Source organism: Zootermopsis nevadensis, unplaced genomic scaffold, assembly GCF_977971745.1.
Source record: "Zootermopsis nevadensis isolate Lab colony 2312 unplaced genomic scaffold, Znev_1.0 Znev_ptg000001l, whole genome shotgun sequence".
Lineage (NCBI taxonomy): Eukaryota > Metazoa > Arthropoda > Insecta > Blattodea > Termopsidae > Zootermopsis > Zootermopsis nevadensis.
In genome coordinates, this window is record NW_028259133.1 from 22,291,741 (window position 1) to 22,310,455 (window position 18,715).

At 40.4% G+C, this 18,715-nt stretch overlaps 2 protein-coding genes across 11 annotated transcripts in view; both read left to right on the top strand.

Moving 5' to 3' along the window:
- The first annotated feature begins 617 nt into the window (after positions 1 to 617).
- Nf-YA (nuclear factor Y-box A) lies at positions 618 to 12,007 on the top strand. Of its 4 annotated transcripts, none has more exons than XM_022087269.2 (9): positions 618 to 2,650; positions 4,143 to 4,239; positions 5,445 to 5,600; positions 6,856 to 6,985; positions 7,388 to 7,551; positions 7,634 to 7,807; positions 7,962 to 8,056; positions 8,939 to 9,047; positions 9,827 to 12,007. In XM_022087269.2, exons 2-9 carry the CDS (start codon positions 4,159 to 4,161, stop codon positions 9,893 to 9,895), a joined length of 978 nt encoding a protein of 325 aa, XP_021942961.1. In that variant the 5' UTR covers positions 618 to 2,650; positions 4,143 to 4,158; the 3' UTR covers positions 9,896 to 12,007. The 4 variants fall into 4 exon arrangements, with proteins under 4 accessions (XP_021942961.1, XP_021942960.1, XP_021942963.1 ...); XM_022087268.1 differs by lacking the exon at positions 618 to 2,650 and adding an exon at positions 2,657 to 2,847; XM_022087271.2 differs by lacking the exon at positions 618 to 2,650 and adding an exon at positions 2,898 to 3,043.
- LOC110826468 (uncharacterized) overlaps positions 11,746 to 18,715 on the top strand; it is a 33,385-nt gene continuing 26,415 nt past the window's right edge. For 6 of the 7 annotated variants that reach the window (XM_087346520.1, XM_087346506.1, XM_087346503.1 and 3 more), the window contains exons 1-4: positions 11,746 to 11,872; positions 12,291 to 13,017; positions 16,626 to 17,097; positions 17,725 to 17,993. In XM_087346520.1, coding sequence (XP_087202646.1) covers positions 12,924 to 13,017; positions 16,626 to 17,097; positions 17,725 to 17,993 — 835 coding nt within the window. In that variant the 5' untranslated portion in view covers positions 11,746 to 11,872; positions 12,291 to 12,923. Of the gene's footprint in view, positions 11,873 to 12,290; positions 13,018 to 15,853; positions 16,040 to 16,625; positions 17,098 to 17,724; positions 17,994 to 18,715 lie in introns of those variants that run through there. The other variant, XM_022057129.2, reaches the window with a different exon arrangement.

Here is an 18,715-nt window from a genome sequence, read left to right on the forward strand (position 1 = left end):
GAAGACCGCCGTCTTCAGAGTCACTGCCATGAAAACCTCAAATCCTACATGATTTTCTATTGTCTCTTATAAATGAAAGTTGTCCTCTGTGGAGTAGTGGTCAGTGTGCTCGTCACTGGTCCCAAAGCTTTGCGGGTTCAAACCGTAGCACAACTTCCTTCGGAGGGGAAGTAAGGCCGGCGGTCCCATGTCGTAGATTTACGGCATGTAAAAGAACCTTAAGAGCATGACATGAGATGTTTCGTAAGCAAAATTCAGTGGCCATTTCTCACCCAAAAAGTCTCCTGATTGACTGCCAGATGGCTCTGGCAGTCAAATCAGGATTGAGTAGAAATTTTGCAGAGTCCGTGGGCTGGTCACCCACTACTCACAAATGGCACACTTAAAGGACCAAGAAACCTCCGAAAAGGAGGCGGCAAAAACCCACACTGGGTTGTAGAGCCAAGAAACAACTTTTAAATGAAAATGTTCCATGTATGTTTGTCGGTGATGAATAAGACTGCTGCAGTTTGTTGTACCGAGGCACAAGGCGCATTTCATTGTGGAAAGAGTGTTCTTGTGCCATACGAGCTGTCCTTGTCATTTGTTGGCTCTCCCCTTCATATTCAAGGAGCTGGCAAATTACAGCTGTTCAGGTTGGTTTTGTGCAGTATCTTATCTTTCTTTGATACGTAAGTGGGCAGTTGTTTCTTTTATCTTTGTTAACGGCAGAGTCTCTGGACGAAATGCAAGGTTTTGTGTTAAAATTTACTGTGGTCACTTCTTCCTCGTTGAGTTCATGTTAAAGTCGGTATCTTTTGAGATTTCCAGTAATAATTTGATGTGTTGGAAATGTTTGTGGAAACTTTTGAAAAACAACATTTCTGGTATTGGTTAACGTCTTTACCAGAATATTTGTCTTGCTTTTTCTGCAGTTCCACTGCCCCTTTGCAAGGCTTTCAATTAAGTACTAAAACAAATTAACGATGGGGGATATTGTAGGAAGCTGATTATTTTGCTGATTTTGATTGAGTAAGGTTGTCAGTGTTGGTATAATTCTGTATTCTTTTGTAGGGGAAAACAGAAGGGCATTAAAACTGATAACTTGGATCTTAGTCCAAATGAAGCATTTCATGCATTGCTTAGGAACAGCTCCGGTCACTCGCTGATCACTAATCCGAGCACTTGAAAGCTGACTTTGAGACTGTAAGTATAACAAAACCTCTTACATTGTTTGCAGTAAAACTAGTTTTGTTGCAATGTGTGTTACAAGAAGCTACTTGTAACAGAAAATCCAGACAGCGCAGTGCACACACAGAATTATTTGTGACCTATTCTGTAAGTTTAAATTCCTGGTCTTTATGAAACTTTATTATAAGTGAACTTGGTAGTTGGAGGAAGATTGTTGAATGCTGTATCGTCTAACAAATTTTATGTAATTGGATTTTTTAACGGTTTAGATTTATAGTTGACTATATGCAGGTTTACAATTTAAAACAGTAACAAGCTGTATGATTACAAACTTGTGGTGGATGCTTGTCTTTGATCAGGTGGGCATTTTCAGCATTCACATTTCTTTTATTCCGCAAGCTGTACGTAACAAAGCCAAAAGAATAACTTATATTAATTCCACCAAAGCTGAAAAACTTGTAATGAGGGCTGCGTTTCAATTTATAGACGAATGCAGATGCGTGAGAATTCAATTTGCTGTGCATTCTATTTTGGACGACCCTTGGTGTATACTCAAGTAAACGAACACTTGAGACCCCGAGATTCTAAATCATGCATACGCCAAAGAAAACTTGTTAAAGTTAACGTATATATGAACTGATCATACGCCACGTTTTCTTTATTATTGTTGCCTCTTGACCTAAACCCAAAGGAATGGGACTTTTCATTCCGAAACAGTATTGGCATATTGTTTTGTAACTTAATGGCGAGGTGATCAGAAATAATCTATAAATTCTCTTTCAGTGAAGTGGCGACGCTATACATACGTATAGCCCCCCAAAATGAGACGAACACAAAATTCTATTATTCACAATTCAAATGCTTTGAGGGTAGCTTTGTTTGGTTTACAATGTAACCTTACTCGTGGGTGCTTGCAATACACATGGCCTCTACAATGTTTCTTGTACGTGACGTACATCAGACTGCCAACATACGTAACTAATAACAGGTCTGCGCTTCGTAATACTATCCAGACTACAGAAGTTGAGATTGTCATCACAACGCTCTTAAAAGAATTTCGTATAAAATTGTAGTTTTATACTTTTAACTGCAAACATGTGAAGAGATTTTTCACCCTTGGGGCACTCCAAACATTGATAAGGGGATGCAATAGAGGACGCCTGATACTTTATACAGACAATCTAATGGAGGAGTTCGGATATGGTAAAGTACGTATATTTGGTAATTTTTATATAAATGCATTATTGTTGCCATTATGGCATAAATTTCTAGCCCATATTAACAACAGTTCTATTATCACGATTAGCCAACAAAGCATCGACCACCTTGGCGCGTCGCTAGCTCGCCAGGGAGTGGTAGTTTGGTAGTCAACAGCACCAATGTACTGCTCGGCCTTCCGTTGTATGGTTGGTGATTCGCCGACCATTGGTGTACAATTTGCCGACCAATCATTGGGAAAGTGCTGTCGAAAATATCCAATGTAAGTCCACAAATTGTCTAAGAACTTCTGTGATCATGTATTCGTCTGCAGGCCGGCAAAATTTGATTGTTTTCATTAGAAATCCACGTGAGAAGTCTAGATTGATTTCCGCATCATGAGAAACATAACAAGGAAGCCATGTTTGTTACAACGATTCATCTCTTCGGTTACTTGGTGGCATATTTTACAGTTTTCAAGTAGGTCATATATTTAGTACTTTTCACATGTAGTAAAAGTAAAATGTGTCTAAAATTTATTTGGGCTGGAATAATGTTGCGTGTTAATAAATCGTGATGTATCGTTTCATGCATGAATGCTAGTCAAGTTGTTAAAAGTCCTTTGTGTCCCAGAGTATAGGACACAGATTAAATTACCAGTCTAGCCGTATTAAAAGTAAGAAAACAATAGATAGTGCGTGTACACATACTGCTTCCACTACTTTAAAACAGTTTTTAATTTTGTGACTTTTTTGTTTGGCTGATTTTTTTGGCTAGCGGTACTTGATCAGTGATTAATAATAATTATTATAATAATGCTGGAACAAAGAAACTTTATTGTTTGTTCTTCAACAATTAATTAATATTCTAATGCTTTTGTGCACTAGTGGATTTTCACATTCCGTTATCAGCAATGATGAATAAGCTGTTCAATGGTGTTGCTGTAAGTTGAGAAGTGAGGTTAAATCAGAAGCATGTTTCTTATCTTTACTCAAATTATTATTTCATACTATGTTGCTGCTTTAAATCAAGTAGTGAAGTTATATACGGCACATGTATAATGTTTTACATAAGAAATCATGGCTTGAATTCATGAATTTAGAATGATTGCTGATTGCTGCTGTGACCTCATATTTCCTTACTGTGGAATAATTTTCCCTAATTATAAATTTGAAGGAAACATTTTTTCAATGTAGAATTTAGATTTAAATACTACTTAATGTATAATGTGCAGTGATTGTTGCCTCTTTGTTTTCTTGATGCAAAATGGCATTAAAATTGGATGGCTATGTAGGTTAGATTATCATCTCGTTGATCCTTGTAAACAGGATATGGAACAAGGTAAAGTATAACATATCACATCAGAATGTACCTTGAAATACAGTACAGTTATAGAAACATATCCACAGAACAAACAATATTAGATTATATTAATCATGTAATTTTGTTGTTGACAAGCTTAGGAAGTGAAATACAATGCCTGAATATACACAGTAACCTAACGTGTAATAAAATAACCTAAACGAAATTCACCTAACCAGCAGCAGTGACCTTGCATGCCTTTGTAATTCCGTTGGTCACCCTGCTGACATCAGTGCCTGTGATAAAGAAGACCTTTAAAATTTTAATGTACAGTAAAGGGTACACCTTTCAAATCATTGTATTGATTAATAAAGGCATATATACATGCACAACTTCATGGCATGACGCTTAATTGAACACCATGGATCTCACAGACATCGTGTTGATACGTTACTTTAATGTTTCCATAACAGTGTGTGAACGTGCACCATGGAGCAGCAACTGGCTGGCGATGGCCAGGTGACAGTGATGCAGGCTGTTCCAGCTGGGGCGGGCGGCCAGCAAGTTCAGGTGAACATGCAGGACTCTGTGCTGATCCAATTCAGTATAACCTCCTTGCCCAACAACCATTTTAATATCATCTTCCCACTTCCATCTCAGTATTCAGTGACCTCTTCAATGAGGTGTGTGAACTGAACTCCATTCATATTCCTTGTTTTCCTCATCTACAGGATTGCCACTGCATTTTTAAAAGATGTAATTTTCTGTAGTAATCTGAAGTCTTTGTTTCTTGAGCCATCACAACTCAGTTAATAAAGTGTCTGGAATTTGATTCCCATTAGGGCCAGGATATGGGCGGGGGCATGTTGCACGTATGGATGGGGCAATAGGTGTGCACCAGTTAGATTAGGTTGAGAAGCCTGAGGGGAAGGGACCACTGAGGAGACGTAGATGGGAGGATAATCTCATGCGAAGGAGACCAGATTTTTTGGCCCAGGACAGGGTTCGGTGGAGGGCATTGGTGAGTTCGGTGATGAACCATTGGGTTCTGTAAGCCATCTAGTTAGTTAGTTAGTTAGGGCCAGGATTGCTGTCTGTACCATGATGTTCAGACCAGCAGAGGGGTCAGTCCCTCAGCATCCTATCTAGTGGATACCGGTATTTCTTTTCCTTGTTGTAGATCAACTTTCACATAAAGCTGACTTTCACCTTTGTCTGGCCTTTATGTTTACAACATTATGTTTATGTGTGGGTCACTTTAGCTTGTACCGAGTACAGTCATTTGTAATTTGTGCACGGATCCCATAAATACGCGCATATGCAGGCTGCAGTCACATCTGAGAAATATCATGGTAGAAGGAACTTTAGTGCATGTCGTTAGTACGGGTTACGGCTTAGGTTATAAAGTCCCAATTGTGCTGAGCTGCCTGCTTTTGCTGCAGTAAACTAAAGTAATTCTTATCATGTGCGTTCCAGTTTCACGGTGCACATTACTCTGGAATCCTCAGACTTTATTTATATCGAGGAACTTCGTATACCAGCCTAGTTAAAGAGTATTCAGATAGGTTTTCATGTTTTCTTTCAGTTTTTCCAAGTGAATGCCACGTTACTACTTTCAAATAGCCATCCCCTCCTTCTTCAGAATCCTTGTATCATTACACGACATCTCTCCATTTCATTTTATGCCATAACATTCCTGCTGTTGAAACTGTGTGATTAAATAATTCCAAAATGTAATGATTCATCACGTTCTTACTGCATCCCGCGTTGTTAAGGTGTTACAAGTCAATCAAGCTGGCCAGTTGATCCATAACAGTGGACAACAGATAATGGTTCATGCAGTTCCACAAGGGGCGCAGGCGATACAAGTTGCAACGCAGAGCGGCCAGGCTCTTCAGCAGATTCAGGTGGTGCCAGTCTCCAGTTTGCAGGTTAGTGCAGTCCTTGTTAGTCGTGGTTCCTGCTTTCGTCAGAGTCAGATTTTCTGACGTTCGTTGCTCATCAGGAACAGAATATACTCTGGATTCCAGACAGTTCTTTTTGCCATAAAACTTACAAAATAATTTCTAGAAGTGTACTTTATGTAAATAAGTGAACCCTAATCATTTTCCTATGCCTGATACAGGCAGTTTCATTTTTGAACGGGCTCAGCAGAATATCTTTGTCTTTAGTTTTTCCTAGTTAAAAGGGCCTGTTCTTTGCACAAAATTTTATCCCTCAAGACGGCAGTGGAGCAGGGCAGGTTGAGAAAGTCTGACAAGAATAAGCATGTAAGTTCTTCAGATATTTCTGAATAACTTGAACATTTTGGCAATATAAATATAAATTTCAGTGTTTCAGTGGAAACATAACGTGTACATTACAGCACAGTGAATCTGAGATCTGGGTCAGGGTGAAAATTGCCTTCCGTCACTCACAAAGAAACTGAGGTTGATTGAGATGCGGTTTAAAAAAATTAAGCCCGAGCTTTTGGGTGAATTTCGTACTGAGAGTGCAAGTGGTTGAATGTGTAGAATGTAATTCATAGCACATTACATTTTTACTTACACGGTGCACAATAATTAAAAATGCAGTGAATGGATTTAAATTTATGAAAATACAAAAATGCTACAGCAGATATATTAACAGGAAACTGAAGAATGCAGTGATTAAAATGTCTCATTACTCCTATTACAAATTAAATTGTTGCAGCCAGTTGAATCGAGAAGTCCCACAGGAGACTAATAATTTTAGACCAAATGCACTCTAACATTCTCTTGAATTCCTTTGAATTTTGAAGATATGACCCCTTTTTTAACACACTCGAGAAACTCGACGAAGGATCTTTTTCTTCCTTTTATGCTGCAGGGCCCCAGTGGCTATGGAGAGGTTAAAGATGAACCTACGCTTGACAATTGGCTCTTAAATTTAGTTGAGTCAAGGTCAGAGTTCAATGGAAATTTATATTTGGGTAAGGGATTGAAGAGGAATAGCAGTTTGTGACCAGTAATCCAGATAAAACAGCAACAGTGGTAGAAGAGGAAGTAGTTTACGAGTACAAACGTTTAAGACATCTTTTAAAGTGTGAGGTTGAGAATCCACCAAATGGTCGTCAGAAAGCCATTCATCACACAGAGCCCTGTTAGTATTTTGTGGCCACAGAAAGTACTTGATTGTGTAGTAAAGAGTCACAACTTCCGCTTTTAGGGTAGTGGCGCACAGCAGATAGTGATCCAGCAGCCACAGCAAGCACAAATTATCCAGACGTCTGATGGACAGACATTCATATACCAGCCCATGCAGCTAGATGGAGGAGTTCAACAAGCACAGCCCACAGGTATCTCCGATCACTGGCTTTGATACAGTTGCATTTTTCTGGTGTCAATTGTGTATTTGTTAAAACACTAACTTCTTGAAGCCAATAGTCATGGAGCTAGTCAAGATGTTCCCTCACATTTTAAGGAACAGGGATGTATTCACAAGAAACTGTCACTGGCCCCCATCCTGACAGATTTTTGTGGTTTTCCTCAGTTGTCCTAGAATAGCATCTTAAATTATATAATTTATCTTAAATGTGTCTCTGCTTCTAAAAGTTGAAAAATATTGGCTTCGAATAGTCATGATAGCAACAACAACAGCAGTAACATTGAATGCTGAATCGAAGGCAGCCCGAGTAGGACGCTAAACCTTCAAAGCCGTGAAATAACGTCTGCCCTGTAATCTGTAACTTTTATTTCAGTTATCAATTTGAATGGAAATCTGGTTCAGTTGGCCGGGGCAAATCCGACCGCAGCCACGAATACCGGAGCGCCCACAGGTACCCCTCAGGCTGCCGTCGCCGGTCCCACTGCAACCAGCGCATTGCCGCAAGCAATGGGCGTCAGTGGTGGAAACATTGTCATGGTGAGTCAAGACAAGCGTCTTGCATTATTTTGGAATTTTCGGTCTGTTACTGAGTGAGACTCAAACTCTTCTTTGCTAACAGATGGTTCCTGGTACCGGCGGTATCCCACAATTCCAAAGAATTCCCCTTCCTGGAACAGAATTTCTTGAAGAGGAACCGCTGTATGTGAATGCAAAACAGTACAGACGGATACTGAAGAGAAGACAGGCCCGTGCTAAACTAGAAGCAGAGGGAAGGATACCAAAAGAAAGACCGGTAAGTATATTTGTCATTATTCTTCATAAATAAGTCTGGAGAAATCTGAGACAATGAGGAATCAGGGGACAAGTGTTTGTGCATGCGCACGTGTGAATTTATTTGGTTTTAAAGCAAACATACAATTTCCTGCAATTAAACTATCCCTTTTCAGAAATATCTTCATGAATCTCGACATCGTCATGCGATGAATCGTATCAGAGGGGAAGGTGGAAGATTTCACTCTGGATCGGTTAAGAAACGAAAATCGTGAGTAAACTCGCCGTTCAGTTGTTTTGATTGGCTTTAAGGAACGTTCTCTATAGAGATAGAATTGAATTCTGGGGCTTCTTCTGTAAAGAAGTGCCGGCTCTAATTGACAGCTGCGTACGCAACCTCCGGTAAACTATAATGTGAAGGCAATTTTGAATTTCTTTCCAATATAGAAAATCATCTAAAATTATTTTTGGGTTTGAAACAGTGAAAATATTAATTGTGTTCACTGATAGTATGCCTTCGCACTTCTGTTTGTTATTTCCTAACAAAGGTTTGACAGTAGAAAATTTAGACTGGGTGTTCCTATTTTGTGGGTGAAGAGAGAGAAAAAATATGTGTCTTCAATTGTTTTTAGCATTCTTAATACCTTCTGTTTCTAAAAATATCACCATATTAAATGATAAAATTTGGAAGAACTTGGCAAGGCAATAAATATTATTTATTGTAGCTGAGGCACCATCAAGGGCTTTCAGGGACACGGGAATAAAATATAAACTGGGATGGATAGGAATCGGATTCTAACCAGAAAGGTGCAGCTGGCAATCAGCATTTTTATTGCTTATTTATTTCAAGAAATGTTTTTTTTAAAAGACTTCAATTTCTACTAGATCCCATTTGTGAACGCTGTTATCTCTAATATTAATTTTTCTGTCTAGGCATTGTCGTGAACTTGATAATAGTTTGTAGGCAAGAAGCGTCACTTGTAAGAAACACCGTTCTGTCTCTATGATGTGACATGCAGTTTATTGATGGCATTTCAAAGAACACATTAAATGAATTGTGAATTGAAGCAGTGGAAAGGACATTTATGTATGTAATATTAGTAAGTTGTAGGAATACTTTTAAAAATCATTGCTCGTGTAATGTTTATATTAGTCTCCACCATCACAACAGTCTCAATGTAAGAAGCGGACTAAATATTCCTGTTACGTCTACCAGCTCGCAGGTTGACACGGACAACATCGGCTCTGCGCTCGTTATCGAGGTGAGATATTCAGCAATGTTTTCTGTCCTACGGTACTTGTGTCACATTCAGGCATGTGATGCAGTAGCCACTTTCCCATTTATTTTACGCACTTTTTAAAATACATGTTTAGGAGGTTGGAGGCTCGAAGGTGTCGACGTCGGTCGTCAGGGTCGTGACGCCACGTGGACTTAAGATAAATGCACACATTCTGGAGGAACATTCTGCCTCCATCTTTATTACTGCAGAAAAATACGTTTCATTACGAGCATCCTGACAGATCTGAAACAACTCAGGAAGATCATTTTAAATCACTATATTTCAACATCACTGACTAACGTCACGGTGCACACTTGTTCTTGAGAAGCTGCTAGTGCAGAATACTGAAAAATGTTTCAAATAATGTTGATTTTAAGGGGGTCCGTGTTTTATGTGTTGGGTTGTTTTAATAAAACGTGATAAAAGTTAGATTGCGGGTAAATGTAAATTAGAGGTTATGTTGAACTGGTATGGAGCAGACTGAAATTTACTTTGCAAGTTCTGTATTTAATTTCATAAAAACACAGAAAGTAGATTTTGAAGTGCGTTCATTCATTGTCTTCATCCTATGCACTTTGTACGAGGAACACATTCATTGCCAGTTTTTTTAATGCTTGTCTTTAAAGTTGTAATCAACATGATCTTGAGGTGCATTTCCGTTGTTATTCCTGGTGACTTCATGAATTTAAGTGAAGAGACGTGCATGTCCAATACAGTGAACTACTTTTTTCCCCCCACCAAGAAAAGATTTTCTGTTTCAGAGTGGAGGCACAGCCTTGCCAGATATGATCTGCGACCCTTTATCTGTGGTGGCGTCAGAAGCTCAGTAGGATTTTACCTCCAGGAAAACAGTGTTGAATCTTTTTTATATGAGTGTGGAGTCACATAAATGCTGTTATTTAGTGTTGTGTTTGTAAAGACACTGATGGTCTGTAGCATTTTTTTTTTGGTGATTAGTGAAGTACGGCGCACTTGAAGTGCTGTGTTGTGTGCGTGCAGTTCTTAATTTCTGCGTAAGAGACCAGCCGTGAGGAGTGAAAGGATGACTGTAACTGATACTAAAAAGGTGTGAGTGTTTGCTTCGTAAACATTGATGTATAAATAATGCTTTTAAATTGAATAAGAAGCAGACGTCGATGCTGACATGTAGCCGCATGCATATCTTTGATGCTCGAGTGAAGAAAGTCTGTGCTGTGGGTGGTTCTCCTGATGTGTTTGTGAAGTTCCTTTTCTTAGATTTTGCTGTAAATATGTTCACAGTTCTGCATCAGCATTTTTTTAAGATTCTTACTGTTTCAAGTACAAGAAAATTTCTACAAATGGACTGAAGGCATTTTACATGTCCGTCTGATTTCATTTTGACCATTCATTACTTCAAATTTGAATGTTTATTTGTCCTGACTTGCTGGTGTGAAGGATACAGGTCAGTATTATTTTTGTGTCACTTGCTTATTTGAATATTGAACGTCATTACGACGCTCATTTCAGTTCTGATCCTGTATGCATATTCAGATTCATACGAAACATATCCCATCACATGCACGGTAGTCCTATATAATGTGATGGACGTACTTGAGGGTCGAAAGAAAATATTGGCGCTGCATGTGGCGTGTGAGCAGTTGGTGCCTAAGAGAACTTCTGTCTAATCCTTTAATGTGTTCCCATGCTTGCGGAAGGTGACAGACGCCAGCAATTGACTGGATTTCTTGATATCCGATAAAAGATTTTGCTGCCATGCCAGTGGGTCCGTGGTCCCGATCGCCACGTAGGTTTACGCGTCGTCTAATATTTGTGGAGTGTGCAAAATTACATTTGCATTGTGTTCAGTCGATGATCGAGGATGTTGCGGTAGTGCTGTACATTGACATTCCTTGGTTCCTGGGAGACTGCGACTAGCACCATTGGAATTTTAGTTCATTACACTGCCCATGTTTCATCCCTGCTGTGATGCGTCTCCTACCATTAAGACGTGCAAAACACTGCCACTTCTCTTCCTTCAAGAGGTGGTGGGGGATGAACCTCGATGTGATGTTGCACGTCCAAAGGACGTATTTCAGAATGTGTAATGTTACATGGCATATACCACCTCAGCTGTCCTCTGTTCATATGCAACAGTGACTGATTCAGGATGTCAGGGTATTTTACGACAGCCTCGGTTTTCTGACGCGCGTGTTCATGTTCCGCATTCTGTGCGCATATGGTGATGTCACTGTTTTTCTTCCAACCCTTGTACAATCGCTTTCATTAGACACTCGACACGGCTTATTTTATGGATGAATGGGTGTGACGTAAAGAAATTGTGTTCATACTTCAAAAGAAAACAGCTTATTAATTAATTTATTGAATTCTTGATTCCTTGCAGGAAGGAGTAGGCTAAAATTCAAACACATTATTCAGAATAATGGAATGAGAATGATTCAGCATACATTGTACCACAGTAATTCAGAATTATCATTTATTTGATCAAGAAACATATTTTGACCTGAACGCAACGAACGTGAGTAATAATTGCATGAATTTAATATTATTCTGCTGCACAAAAATGTCCCATATTATTGACTGAAATTATATAGCAATAAAGGTAATGATGATCATCTTACTGATGTGAAAATCTGTCTGCAGATGCGGTGCTAGAAGGCCGCTGCTTCTTCTCAGTCAGAATTGTACGCAAAGTTCGTAAAGCAGAATGCCTCGGTGAATGAATTCTGGCCGTGTTAATTTTAAACAAATTTATTTTTGCACAAACCTTCCACCTTCTGCTACAAGTACTGTTCGACCATTCAAAATATCTTCTGTTCAAATAAAAGGTAATTGTTTTATATTTGAATTTTATTAGTGTTGGCACACTTCTATGTTATGTTACACTGTTTTTGATGAAAAGAAATTGATTTTTAAGATGTTTGTATAATAAAGTATAATTAAAGTGCGTAAGTTATTTTTTCCATAGTAGTTGTGGTTTGTATATTTAAGTACAATATCACTGCTTGTTTTTTAAAATGTTGCATCTGAAATCTTTGCATTTAATAACTAATGGAATTTGAACAATTGCAGTGTCAGTACGTCCAAATATTATTAATGTATTTATGCTTCTAGCATAATCATGTCAAGTTGTGTGTGCTTTACAATTTGGTAACGAAAACTTATTAACTGTTGTGACTAGCATATTAAGAGAGAAGTGTATATATCACTGTTCACCTCAAGATCAGAACATTGTTTCCCTTCCAGCATTGGCTGATTTCCGAATCATATGAGAGGCCACCTTAAAATGTTACGTGGGTCGCAGGTGCTACAACATCAGAATATTATGTTCGTTATGCGAATCATAATTGACTCAAAAAATCACTATGACCCGTAAGGCTGAAGCACTTAAAATAGCAATTGTACTGTCGTAGAAGTGCTCAAAGAGTGGTTGTCTAGGAGGGAGATAGAATCCAACCAGTTTGTTTGGTGTATGTTTTGAACGATGGTGAAACGAAATTGGCATTTCAGAGGGGATATTCTACGATGTGAATGGTGAATTTCATTACGGAGGCACTGGAGCATTGAACCGGAAATAAGGCAGGCAACATCAAGTGTTCGTATTGCGTACAGCGCAGTAGTGCGTGTGTGGGAACCTTCAAGTTCCTTGTATTCGAACAAAATAGCAACGTGGGGGTGATAAACGTCATATTCGTGTTAATTCTTTGCGTTACCATAGCAACTATCGATGAAGAAAGAACACCGCAGTTTTCTTTGCAAGTTTGCCCGTAGGGGTTGGCGACTTCAGTCAAGTAATCGATGAGAAATTATTTGGGAACATTGCCGCTAGATGGATTGTCATATCAGTGAATGGGTTGATAGCGCGCGGGCATCAGTAATATGGCTACTGCATCGTTTGCAGCTGTTATTATAGGTCTGCTGTTTTCGTACTGTTATCGTGTTCCTTCCATTGTCGCCATTCCAGACAAGAAAGGTGAGCTGTTCACATTTTTAAAACCTGTTCTATTTTCATGTAATTGCGCTGGTTTGTAGTTAAAGTTGTTTGCAGTACGGCCTGAAGCTGGAGTGGTTTAAATTGTGATTCTGTCTCATTCGATGTTCAAATAGGGACTACTATGGTGTTTTATGAAAAAGTATTTACAAATGGACATGTTTGAGCAATGGCGGAAGAAAAGCAGGGAACCTAATATGAGGTAGTGAGTGGCTTTGACAGAATATTTGACCTTTGCTAGTGCACGTGTCTTCCTAGTGTGGCAGCGTGGTAAGGTTATTTTGTGTTAACTGTCACTTTCACACACACTGCTTGCAACTTTTAGAGTGTTTATAGAACTACATGTTTCGGCCGCTTGCAGCCATCTTCAGGTGCTATGAGTAAGTGGTCATTGTCCTCGTATTAAAAACCAAGAGTTGCTTCCATTTATAGTTTAGTTTGAAATTTTTTTTTTAATTTTTTCAACAGTATAGTTTATTTTAAGCAATAAAACTTCTGAAATGTTTAAAACTTTTGGGGCCCAGTTAGATGGGGCGGCATGATGGTGTTTTATCAGTATCGAGTATTGATGAGCACGTAGACACATCGAACCTGAAGATGGCAACATGCGACCAAAACGTGTAGTTCGATAAACATCTAGAAAGTGGTAACAGTGTGTGAATGATAATTAATAAATATCAAGTATCTGAAGGGTGACGTGTCGGTATGCTACGTTGTAGAATCGAAGATTCTTTATATTGTATGCTATTAGTGGCTTTGCTTTCCAGCAACAGAACGTGCAACGTGTGGAGTTACAACAACCATTTAATCGATGTTTTTTATGAGTAAACTTCTATCTCTCATTAGTTTATGTTTATAAATAATGTTAACTCTGTTGATCAATTGGCCGCCCTGCTTCGTGGTATGGATCTAATCAAACTGGTCACTCGCGAGGTTCCGGTGTATGACGACAGACAACAGGACCCAGCGTGAGTCATCTCAGATGTGCAGCAGTACCAACATTGGAGCAGTACTGTTCTTTGAACAGCGCGTACTCCGTTTGTTTTGTCTGTACAGAGAAACTTGATGGTTGGTTCTCAGTTCACCAGTGGTACGTGGGGTCGGAACCCCGTACTTCTGAGTAATTTTCAGGTGGGGAATTCCACTCGATTCGAAACTACGGAAATGTTCATCAATTGGTGAGTCTGTCTGTCAGTGTCTCAGTTTCGAACCGAAAGTTTAGGCCCTGTTCCTGTTTTACATTGTCTTTTAATCAACGGCGTATGCATTTCGTACTCGGTTCGACTCGATCCATCTGTACCCCCACACACGAAAAAGAGGATGGCCATCCATTCGAACCCACGTTACCGATTGAAACTACGAAACGAATTAACTTTGAATTAGTAATGAACCCAGAGTCCTGCCGCGATTTCTCGGAGACGTACTGCTGTGATTTGGGTACCAGTCGCGGACCGACACGACGTGCGTGGAGTTAGATCGACGGACACAGTCGTCGCCACCACGCACAGACCTCTTCCCCCCCCCCCCCCCATATGCCTAGTCTGGCCCAAATGAGTTTAGAACAGCTTCAGATGACATCGACGGGAATGCTTGATGGTTGGCATTAGTTGTCTTTCCGTCTGTCTCCTGCATAAACACCGGGTCATTGAGAAATTAGCATAATGGGGAATTTCATAATTAGCTACTCTTTACTGAGTCTAGGGAAGCGAGACGTGTAGCACGCATGGGGGAGGGGATCAGTCGGGGACCTAGGTTTAGATGGGAGGATAATATTAAGAAGGACGTTAAGAAAATTAGGTGTGAATTTTAGTGTCCCCTGAAACGGTCCGATGGTGGGTTATTTTGAACATGGCAGTGAACCACGGGTTCTGTAGTAGAAGACGGTGGATTTATTGACCAGTTCCGTCAGGTTGCCAAGAGCGACTAGATTTAGTAAAGTCTGTTGAATTCGATGGTGTAGGTGGAAGATGACATTTAATGGATAGTCTTAACTTTTTTAGGATTGTATTTGACGGTAGGCCTACTGAAATCACTCCAGAGGCGCTGTGTGTGTGAGATAACACAGACACGAAGTTAAACTTCATTCGTTGCTCAGATATTTTCAGGGCACAGTTCATCCGGAGCCTGCGTGTTGAATTTGACATGATAAACATGTCAGATATGTTTGCTAGAAAGTCATACTGTTTGTTGTAAGATCGCAGGCAGTTTGTGTCTGTGTTAATAGAATCTTGATATTTATAACACGACCTGCCCATTAAATATGTTCCATTTTCTGAGACTGCAGCCCCGTTCAAGGGATTATGTCTTTAGCTGACTGCAAAACTGCGTCACAAAAAGCATAAAATTAAATTCGGTTGTTTGTTGACAGATCGCTCCCTCCCGGAAGTGACCTCACGACGTGCCAGGCTGTGACGTCACGAGTTATCACGTGATTCGCAGAGGTTCATTGATCTGTTCTGACAGAATTGGGAAGGCGTGTGTCCTCTCTCACGTTTGACAATTTTACTTTCGGGGATGTTCATGTCAAAGTGGAATCATGTGTTTGCACTGACGTGTTAACGAAATTGTGGGCAATGGATTTCCGTCAACTCGTTCCTGACTACAGTTGATTGTGTTCCAGTTTTCTGGGGTCATTGACCCTGGCCACTTTCGGCTTGACGTGATGCGTTCTTTTTGACAAATTTTGTCTCGAAGCGTAGCCTATGGCGTTCCTTTCTTTCAACGAAGAAGGGTGAGGTGATGTGATATCAGTTTCAAGACGACTGTCTTCAGGGAGGTGCGTCGTTAGTTTGTGATGTAGGCAGCAAGCTCATCTGAAAATTCATTTTCTAGCAGACAGCAAGGCACAACATGCCAGAAAGTCTGACTTGACTTGCGCAGACTTGTCGAGCTGCCAGAAAAGGCAAATCGTTTCTCGCTCTGCTTGCAAAACACTGCACTCATGAGGGCATGCCTCTTGCTGCATGAAGAATAATGTCTGTGCTCCTTGAAGGCCTTCTCGCTGGTAAACGATCGATGCACCCCTTTGAAAGGGGGGGGGGGAGCTATAAAACGATGGCGTTTTTCACACAACCAACATAATCAGAATAAACTACCCGTCCTTTGACTGGGTGTGCAAAATTTTGCTTGTGCAGCAAAGTGTGGTTATGTATTCCTCTGTGTTGACCTTTGGAACTGCTTTTGTTGAGGCTGTCGCGGTCAACGAAGTTAATTAGGTCTATGAAACTATCCAAGAGTTTGTTAAAAGAGGTTAAATCACTCTGAGAAACTGTATCAGCCAAGTTGCTTTATTTAATTATACGTTGGACAGGGTAGTGCGCATGACACTTTTTCATGTTTTATTCAGTGCTGTAACTGTGTGGCATGAAATAAGGTATGAAAATGTGTCAAGAACGATTCATTCAGAGAGTAGGGGCTGAGAAAACTCATATCAGCATAAGATATCTTATCCTGTAGGGCTCTTTATAAAAGCAGTTGTAAAATTACAGACCTTGGATGAAGTCTTAATTACAATCTGTGAGCAGTTTTTATTGCTACACTTTTTCTATAACATTTGGAATTTGTAATGATTCTTTGTGTCTTTTCCTCAGATATTTACGTGGAGGATGATTGGCCACTGAGACGGTCCTACAGCGTTGAGGATTTTCTGTGGTCAGGTTCTGGAGATGGTCAACAGGATGGAGGTTCTGGAAGTGCAGGAGATGGTCACGCTACTTGGCAAACCATAACTATTGTCCACACTACAGTTATCCTTACCACAGTATACCCAACCCCTATTTATACAACATTTATAAAAGAATACTCTCCTCAGGCCCCATCATGTTCAGCAGGATTATGTACCCCCCACGTGAGTCCGTCTGGTTCAATTCAGCCAACGCCAACCTTCATTACGCCAACACCGACAGTAATACCGCCCGGACCAAACAGGAATGCCAGCGTTGTGGCACCAGATCAACGATTCTGGCTCTTAACTGTGCTCAGGCTGGACCGTTCTGTCCCAGAGCCTCGTACGTCCAGGCTGGAAACCGTGCTGGCTCAGCTGTATAAGCTTGCGTTTAACAGGTTGGCTTCTTCGCTGCGTAATTATGTCATCAGCTTTTCCAAATTTATTTACAGCAAGGCTGGGACAACGCTCATGTTCTTCTGCTTGTGAGGACCTCTTAGTCCGACAGATGGCAAATATGAATTCCAATATTTTACATGTGTTTGAAAATTACCAATTTACCAGTAACAATTTTGCAAACTTGTGTTTTCTTTATTCAAATTTCATATTTTCTATTTGAAATAATTCCCCTCAGGGACCCCCATCAGTGTGTATGGGGACTGGCACCCCTGAGCTACCCAGTGCCTGGGGGTATATCTGGGGCACCCTACCTCCGGGGGCTGTAAATATGTAGGTCTGGTCCTCCAGGTTGGGGTTGGGCGTGGAGCTAGAAAGCAACTGCCGGATACCCTCATTCACCTCGGACTGGCAAACAGATTGTCTGTGAATGGGGAAGAATGGAAGAAGCTTTTGAAGAAGCCCAGGGCCCACACGGCTGTAGAGCCAATGACGATGATGATGATTTGAAATAATTGCTCTGTCATCCGCAAATAATAGGCAGTTTTTCTTTGTAATGGTTTGTTAAATAGATCTTTTTATTACACACCCCCAGAGAAATCCTGATTCCTGTTCTTGTAATGTTACAGGCAACAGGAACATCATTTGGGGATCAATAATGCCACGGCTGCAGCTCAGTTTAGAACGCGCCGGGCACATGATCGCCGGATCCCCGAACGCGTGACCGTGTGTGTCCACAACAAGACATCGAAAAATACGGATGAACTGGAGTTGCTGTACACGGTGCATGTCGCAGGAAAGCCCGTTCTAGCGGTCGCTGCGGCAGAAGACATGAAACTGGTGTCCAACACGGAGGTCACTGCAGAACTTGGGTATCCAGTTGTCACGAAGGCAGAACGTGAGTGTCGCGTATTTCGTTATAGCTGTTTGTAAGTTTGTCAAGGATATGATTGTAGCAAGACCAATGAACATTTGACAGAAATTTTGTTTTTACTACTCATCAGCTTACAGATGCTGAAATACAAAATATTGGCATAAATCTGCGAACAAACTTATCAAGTTCATTGATAAGAAATTTGGTGGATAATAGTTGCATAAGATGTAAGGAAATTAATTTCTGGTCATTTATGTAAAGTTTACATTTGTCCACATCTCCGAGAGTTTGTTGTGCTGCATAAGCAGGACCCAGTTGCTGTGTCTGAAACTTCAGCTTGGATTTTGTTGAGCGTCAGCGATTCGTACTCCGCTGCAGTCCTCTTCCTCTCCCGTGCTGACCGCACCAGATAATACAGAGTGGAATGTTGACTTTGGTGCATGTCATTTGTTTCCCTTTGTAACTAAGCCGGACTTTGTCATTAAACATGGTAGAATAATACGCTACAAGTACACGTTTGTTTAATGGGAGGAGAATCCGACGTACTCGGCTCTCTTTCTCCCGTCCCTTAATTGGAACGTGAAGTACAATTAAGGAAAACAGGATGTTGAAGATGCGGTGCCCACCCAGTGGTTGTGTGTTGACGTCATTTGGAACCTCCAGTGACAATGCTAGGGCGTGTCACCGATTTGTCCAACGAGGAACTACGCTTATCAGTAATTGTTAGTTCCTCTATTCATCTACAG